This window comes from Phodopus roborovskii, unplaced genomic scaffold (assembly GCF_943737965.1).
Source record: "Phodopus roborovskii unplaced genomic scaffold, PHOROB, whole genome shotgun sequence".
In the NCBI taxonomy this organism is placed as follows: domain Eukaryota; kingdom Metazoa; phylum Chordata; class Mammalia; order Rodentia; family Cricetidae; genus Phodopus; species Phodopus roborovskii.
The window spans coordinates 1,037,029-1,044,248 of record NW_026126448.1 but is presented as its reverse complement, the minus strand read 5'-3'; the positions used below and the strand labels follow the sequence as shown (position 1 = coordinate 1,044,248).

At 53.8% G+C, this 7,220-nt stretch overlaps 1 protein-coding gene across 1 annotated transcript; it reads left to right on the top strand.

Annotated features, from left to right (window-relative positions):
• The first annotated feature begins 366 nt into the window (after positions 1 to 366).
• Dmrtb1 (DMRT like family B with proline rich C-terminal 1) lies at positions 367 to 7,011 on the top strand. Its single transcript, XM_051188324.1, has 4 exons — positions 367 to 1,282; positions 4,057 to 4,262; positions 5,498 to 5,711; positions 6,842 to 7,011. Exons 1-4 carry the CDS (start codon positions 514 to 516, stop codon positions 7,009 to 7,011), a joined length of 1,359 nt encoding a protein of 452 aa, XP_051044281.1. The 5' UTR covers positions 367 to 513.
• Positions 7,012 to 7,220: the final 209 nt, after the last annotated feature.

The following is a 7,220-nucleotide window of genomic DNA, read 5'->3' as shown; positions in this document are numbered from 1 at the left end:
AGAGACCGGCCTGCCTCTGCTTCCCGAGTGCTGGAATTAAAGGTGAACGCCATCACCAATCGGCTATTTTAGGACATTTTTAAGGACGAATTTTTCAGATACAACTCCTGACACAGGATTCAAAAACTCAGAATTTCTGTAAGGGCATGCCTGTAAGCAGCCACCACGCTGCACTGAGCTCCTAAGCATAATCTGAAAGCATGACTGCTCCTTGTCCTGGAGAGAGACGAGAATGGAGGCAGCAGCTTCAGAGAGGAACATTGCCTCCTCTGGAACTTTCGTATGGAATGGGTTTACTGTAACAGCTCTGTTTCTCACGAGTTTTAAAACTCTGGACCGTTGAGTAGTCCGCCTTTTTTCAAAGAAAAAAAAAATTCAAACTATTTTCCAGTTACAATTTGGCGGGAACAGAAAGTTCGAAAATTCAAGCGCCGGAGACTTCAAATAACCCACAATGACATACATACAATAAGTATTCCACTTTTAATATATCCATACCCCACTACTCAACACATGGAAATGCTGCAAATTTTGCACCCCCCGAAAAAAAGGGGAAAATCCAAGAGCCCTATTGCAGTTCCGGGGACACTCAGTGAACTGTTTTGTTACAAGTGTATCCAATATCCCCAGCACCAGGGACTTGTGGGGCACCGCTCGTTCCTGCTTCACTTGCTCTGCAGCTTCTGGAGGTGGTGGCTGTGTTTGGAAGCAGAGCTTGCCAAGCTGGACGACAAGATGCTTCGCACCCCCAAGTGCTCAAGGTGCCGGAACCACGGCTATCTGGTGCCAGTCAAGGGCCATGCGGGCAAGTGCCGCTGGAAGCAGTGCATCTGCGATAAGTGCTACCTGATCACCGAGCGCCAGAAGATCATGGCTGCCCAGAAGGTGCTCAAGACGCAAGCTGCCGAGGAGCAGGGCTCCCAGCTGCCTCCTGGGGCTCCTGTGGCGGCCGCCACCTCCTCGAGCTCCAGCATTTGCCCACTGCCCAGGGTGGCTCCGGGAGGCGCCGGACGAGGCGCTGGGCCAGGCCCCGTGGCCGCCTGCTTCCTCGAGAGGCCCCCGCAGGCCCGGAGCCCAGGCCCCAATGCCTTCCAGCTGGTCCCAGGCGGCCGCCCGGGCCCCAGCACCTTCCAGCCTGGCCTGGGGGGCCCCGGGGGACCGCCCGAGCGTCCCTCCGCGTGGCTGCCCCAGCTCAGCCCGCAGGTGCCCAGGCCCGAGTCCTGCGGCCCCGAGCAGCGCCTGCCAGTGCGACCCGTGCCCCGACTGCCGTTCTCCGACTACGGTAAGCCCGCTAAGCCCGGCCTCGTGCAGCCGACGGTTCCTCGGGCCTGCAGCCTCGGGCTCTAAGCTGGAGTCCCAGACTGGTGCCGGGGTGGAGAGGGCGCCTTCCCCGGATAACCCTGCTTTGAGAACGCCTTCCCAGACCAGTATGTGGGTGGGTGGCTTCTGATGGCAATGGGGAAGGGCTGGTGGGAGACAGCGGGCCGTGCAGGGGCCTTCGCGCTGGGATGCAGTTTCCTGCCTTTGTACTTTTGCTAGTAAAAATGGCAGCCGGGCAGCTCCGGCGGCAGCGCCTTCCTGTCGCCCCTCTGGGGAAGACCCGGCACGTCATCCCCTCCCCCTCCCGACTCTGCTCTTGCGCCTGCGTGCAATGCCTGGCCTGCCATTTTCTCCAGCTGGAGCCCCATTTTGAACGTGCTCTCTGGACTGCGCCTGCGCACTCCCCTCTGGCCTGGCGGAGTCTCGAATTTTCTCTGAACCGCAGTGTCTGGCCTGATGCACCTGAACTCACTTTTTGTGTTTCACCGGATGTGGTTGGGCATCAAGCATTTCTGCTACTTGGCCAAAGGGGACCATTGGTTCCCTCAGATGTTGCGGCTTTTTCCTCGCCTCACTTTGTGCCTCAATTACATTGTTTCTTATGCCATGTTGCTTTCACGATTAAAGTACGATTTTTTTTTTCTTTTTTCTTTTTCAATAACCGGGCGGTGGTGGCTCATGACTTTAATCCCAGCCCTCGGGAGGCAGAGGCAGGCAGATCTCTGTGGGTTTGAAGCCAGCCTGGTCAGCCGAGTGAGTTCCAGGACAGGCTCCACAGCAATACAGAGAAACCCTGACTCGAAAAACAAAGAAAGAAAGAAAATTATTTTTAAGTGCGTTGGTGTTTTGCCCGCATTTTCTTTCTTTATAAATTATTTATTTGTAGTGCATTGGTGTTTTGCCCGCATTTATGTCTGAGTGAGCTTGTCAGATCCCCTGGAACTAGTATTACAGACAGTTGTGAGCTGCCATGTGGGTGCTGGAGCCCTGGTCCTCTGGAAGAACAGTGCTCTTAACCACTGAGCCATCTCTCCAGCCCCTAAAGAATGGTTTCAACCAATGGAGATGTGAGGCACTTGGAAAGTGGCGGCCGGGAGATAGATGTGGTTTTGGTATTTCCCCCTGTGACAAAGTCTGAGGCAGCAGGCTGCTTATGTCTATTTCTTCCTTCAGTGCCAGACTTTCAGAAATTGATGCCAGTGTTCCGCTATTTCTGCTTTCTGGGACTTTGAAAGCAGTCTATCTCCCCCCCCCCCAAGGAACTAGCTCTTTGATGAGGAAGACAGGCCTAAAACAGCAATCCTGTAAGAGCATACCTTTGTCCCACCTCTCAACAAGCAGAACTTAAAATGTGCTGAGCACAAGTGCTATGAAAAAGGGGTGGGGAGAAGGTAGGCCCTTGTGGCTCATCCCGCACGGCACGGCATGTGTGGAGAACTCAGGACATCCACCTGGGTCTCTGGGAGTCATTTCCAGAGAGAGCTTACTAAGCGGGGGAGGTAGGTCCCGAATGTAGGTGTCACCATCTCATAGCCTGGGTCTTGGGTAGGGTGAAAGGTGACAAAGAGAAAGCTTGTTAGCAGGCCGTCCTTTCCTGATGCCTCCTGGCTGAAATAACTGAGTAGTGGCTTCACCACAGCCTTGGACCAGGCTTCTCTGCCTCACCAAGACTCACAGTGGTGCCAACAGCCCTGGACTGTGGGCCTAAATGAGTTAGCCCTTCTTTAAACTGCCCTGGGTGTTTGCCACAGTGACAAGGAATCCCATCCTTGCGGGAAGGATAATGCCCTTCAAAGAACCCTGCTGGTCAATGTAGAGAGGCCTGGTAGTGGGTCAGCTAGGATCCAACACCTGCAAAGGTCTTCAGATGGATGAAAGATCAAAGGAGTATGGCTAAGTATTCCAGAACAGGAGAGATGCTGCTCCAGTGACTCGGTGGGAACTGCTGGGGTGTGCTGTTAACACCTGCATCACAGGAACATAAATTTAAGAGAGTCCAGTGGTGAGTGAGAACCACTAAACAGTGGCGTACACCCTCCCCGGGGTGCACCAGCACCAAAGCAATCGTCCGTCCACAACACAATGTCAAGCAAAGGCGGGGACTGAGACTTTCACTGCTCATCTCAGCACAGTTGTGCCAGAACTCTCCCTAAGAGATGAGTGTCACTGTTAGTGTTGGGTGGCAGTTACTACAGACGCCTAAGTGGTGAAATTACCGAGGATACGTGACGGTTGAGTGTTCCACCAGGTCTCAGAGAATACCATGAAGAGGGCCTGGGAAGAGTATAAGAGCCCAGGGTGTTGTACTCACTAACTCATGGCAGCCTACTGCCTGCATGAGATTAGGTTCATGAGAACCTCCCCCCTGAGTATCTATATGCAATTGCTAGTTGCTGAGCAAGCGAGAAACACTCTTTATGCAGTGGTGTGGCCTCCGATGTTCCTGTAACTAGTTAATCTTACTGGTTCACACACAAACACAAAGAGGCATTAAAGCAGAAAGGGGTCAAATGGAGGAAGGATCAGTGAGAATGGGGGGCCGGATAAGAGGGCATGGGGGTGAATACGATCAAAATATTTCATATATACATGTATAAAAGTATAATGAAACCCAGTATGGTATGAGCCTTCTTTAGTTGGTTATGTCAATCTTGCGGTTACCCGGGAGACAGCAATGCAAACCTTGATCCCTCAGAGTTGTGTTCCTAACACTCCTCTCGTTGTTTGTCTTCTTAGGGCATCCTCTGAGATTCAGCTCTGATCATGTGGGGGGAGCTGGGTACCCTGAGAGAGAGCCTTTCAAGCAGTGCCCTGCCTGTGTCCCCATGCCATCCTACCAGCCCTTCCCACTGGATGGCCAGGATGCATCCTCAGCTGTGGGGATCCCTCAACAAAGAAGCTTCCGTCATGTCTCCTGCAGCCCCTATCATGGAGGCAGCCTGGTAAATCGGAGCCCAACTCCTTTCCAAGTTCGTCCTTATCCCAGCTCCACTTTGACTGGTCCCCAGTTCCCAGAGGGCCAGTTGTCATAAGGCATGTCTGTCTCTAGGAGTGCACAGGCAGGTGGGTCTGCACCACTAGGCCTGAGCTCTGGTGTCTGCTACTCCCAGTTGGAGGCCAAAAGGCACTGGGAGCTCAGGGGTGACTATGACCTTTGACTGGTGCAGTGCAACTTCTAGAAAGCTTTTATTCTGCTGAGTATCAGTGCCACGGGTCTCATGAGTGAGACTTGGGACTCAGGACCATAGCTGGTTGGTGTGGGGTCAGGGATGCTCTGCTTCTAGTCCAGGTGTTTTCTGCTATCCCAGGTGTGTCTCAGAGGTAGAGAAATCCTGGCTCTTGACTCTCACGGCACCGTTTACTGCCCAACCTGAGAGACGTGGGTGCTCCGTTTGCCCCCTTATTACAGCCCAGGAGAGTAGGTGCCACCAGCCTGCAGACAACGAGGCTGTGACCAAATGGAGCCTGTGGTACGGAAGCTGTCTGCTCACACAGAAGCCTGACTTTGGCATCCAGGGCAGGGCTCTGACGGACAGACAGGCCTACCAGACACTGCTGTGAAGGGTTTGAGTCCAGTCGGAATTTGGGGCTGAGCTGTCACACTGGCCCCGGGCAGAAGCTGTGATCCAACAAGAGACTCGGCTGAGAGCTTGGGATTAGAATGCTCACGGTCCCCTTCCCACCCCTGTCACGTCTGGATCAAACCTACGGGCCAGTAGATTGTTTTCAGTCACGTGCTGCTATCCTCACCACAGGCTTGAAACACACCCAGCAACATCCCCCGAATTATCCTTGTCCCTGCCTACCTGCTGCCACTGTGTGTATGTGTGTGTGTGTGCGCGCGCATGTGCTTCCTCTGGTCCCCTCTTCCTAAGAAAGCCCAGCCACTGGAGTTGGACAGGTCATCTTGGCAATTCTCCTTCCTCTTAGCCCTGCACCCTGGGGAGTTCTGGGAAAGTTCCCAGGTTCAGCTAAGATAGGTGCATTCCTGCTTGCCTGCATTCATGTAGCACACGTTTGCTGCATACCCTGCCCCAGGTGCCCTGTACACTGAAGTACATCTGCCGCCATGGGGAGCCAACCCTCTCCCCATTAGAGGCATAAAAGAAGTGATTGACCAGCCGGCCTTGCTCACTGCCTCCCTCCCTGTCCCTCTGTCTGTGTGTCCGTGGTGCAGGTGTCAGAACCAGCCCGAGACCTCCAGCCCACCTACTGCTCACCACCGCCACCACCACCGCCACTACCTCCTCCACCGTCCCAGCCACAGCAGTCCCAGTTCCTTCCTCCAGGCTACCTCTCTGCTCTGCACTACCTGCCGCCGCCCCCGCCGCCGCCATCTCCACCGTCCTTCTCACTGACCATCCTGTACGATACAGACAAGGAGAACACCAGTAAGAGACCAATATTCCTGCCTCGGAGGGGTCATCTGAAGTGGGGGTGGAGAGAGGGGCCTGGGGCTGAGCCCTCTCATAGCCTATTAGCATACACCAAGGAGGCCAGAAGGGACCAGGAGGGGCTTCTCTATGTGACCTCATATGCGGGACTGACACTTTCTCCCTAACAGCCCTGTGGGCAAGTGTGGGACATCAGAGGCTCCCAGACCTGCAGTCATTGGAGGTTCCGCTCAGGAGACACCATTCTTGTCATCCCCCAGGGGATGACAGGAGCTAGAGAGTCTTCCTTGCAGCTCTGCCACTGCTGCCTGGGAGACCCCAGCATGGGACCTCAGGGTTCCCCCGCATAGTACCATCCACAGGGTCAGCAGGCCTTTGGGATTTATGAGCGCTTTGTAATTTCTTTTTTAATTTTTTAGGAAATTGATTTTTTACTTTTATGCATGTGTGCATGTGTGTATACGTGTGTGGGGTGAGCATCCACATACATGAGCACAGAATAACCTTGGGTGTTACCTTCAGGAACATGGTCCATCTCCTTTGAGACAGGGTTTCTCATTGTCATTGGCCTGGAGCTCATCGGTTAGGCTAGCGTGGCTGCAGGAGTGGGACATCTCCCTGTGCCACCTCCCTAGCCATCATGCTTCTCAGAGCTTCCAGGGAGCAGACTCAGGTTCTCTGTATGTGTGAGTGCAAGTGGCCACGAAGCTCCCGGAGCCGGAGCAGGGCTGAGGCCCTTCCTTCCACCACCACCTCCCACCACTCACCACCACACCATTTCATTCTTTTTTGGGGGGGGATTGAGGACTCTTGGCTTTGTTTCTTTTTAGATAATTTTTAAATTAATCTGTGTGATTGAATATGTATGTTTGCTGCATGTGTGAAGATGTCTGTAGAGGCCAGGAGAGGGCTTGAAGCTCCCTGGCTAGTAGCCTGAACTACACTCTGTTCTTAACTTGTACTGGCTATGCAACCTTGGACAAACTCGTGCCCTCATGGCGCTTCAGGTCCAGCACCTGCCAAAGAGGACAAATAGTGGCCTCTGCCTCATGAGACTCTTCGGAGGGTAAACTAAACAGAAGCCAGCAAGGCACTCATGAGATTAGCTGCCCCTTGCTGTTCACCAGTCGTCTTGTTACAGAAGGGCAAGTGGAAGCTCCTAGCTGGGAGAAACAGCAGTGAAGAGCAGAGCTGGACGGGGGACTCAAGGCTCCCTGTGGCCAGGGTGAAGGACAGCAGAGTCACTCTCCACGGGGCCCGGGAACAAGAGCAGGCCTTGCAGGAAATCTGCCTCTGAGAGCCTGTGACTCAGCCTCTTTCTAAACCAACTGCTTTCTTTGTCCTTTACAGATGGTCAGGATGCGGAGGCCCCCAGAGAGCCCAGCCAGCATCCCTTCCAGGAGCAGTCCAACTAAGCCACAGGCCACCTCAAAGGCCGCCAGGAGGGAGGGGAGGGCATATAGGACAGCAATGATTTTTTTCACCTGTGTTCATGTTTTATAACGA

Excerpts from the sequence above, each read along its gene's own strand:
- Dmrtb1 (XM_051188324.1), top strand. The coding sequence starts at position 514 with ATGGAAATGCTGCAAATTTTGCACCCCCCGAAAAAAAGGGGAAAATCC. Across the intron at positions 1,283-4,056 it reads ACTGCCGTTCTCCGACTACG|GGCATCCTCTGAGATTCAGC; the intron begins GTAAGCCCGCTA and ends TTGTCTTCTTAG. Across the intron at positions 5,712-6,841 it reads TACAGACAAGGAGAACACCA|TCGTCTTGTTACAGAAGGGC; the intron begins GTAAGAGACCAA and ends GCTGTTCACCAG.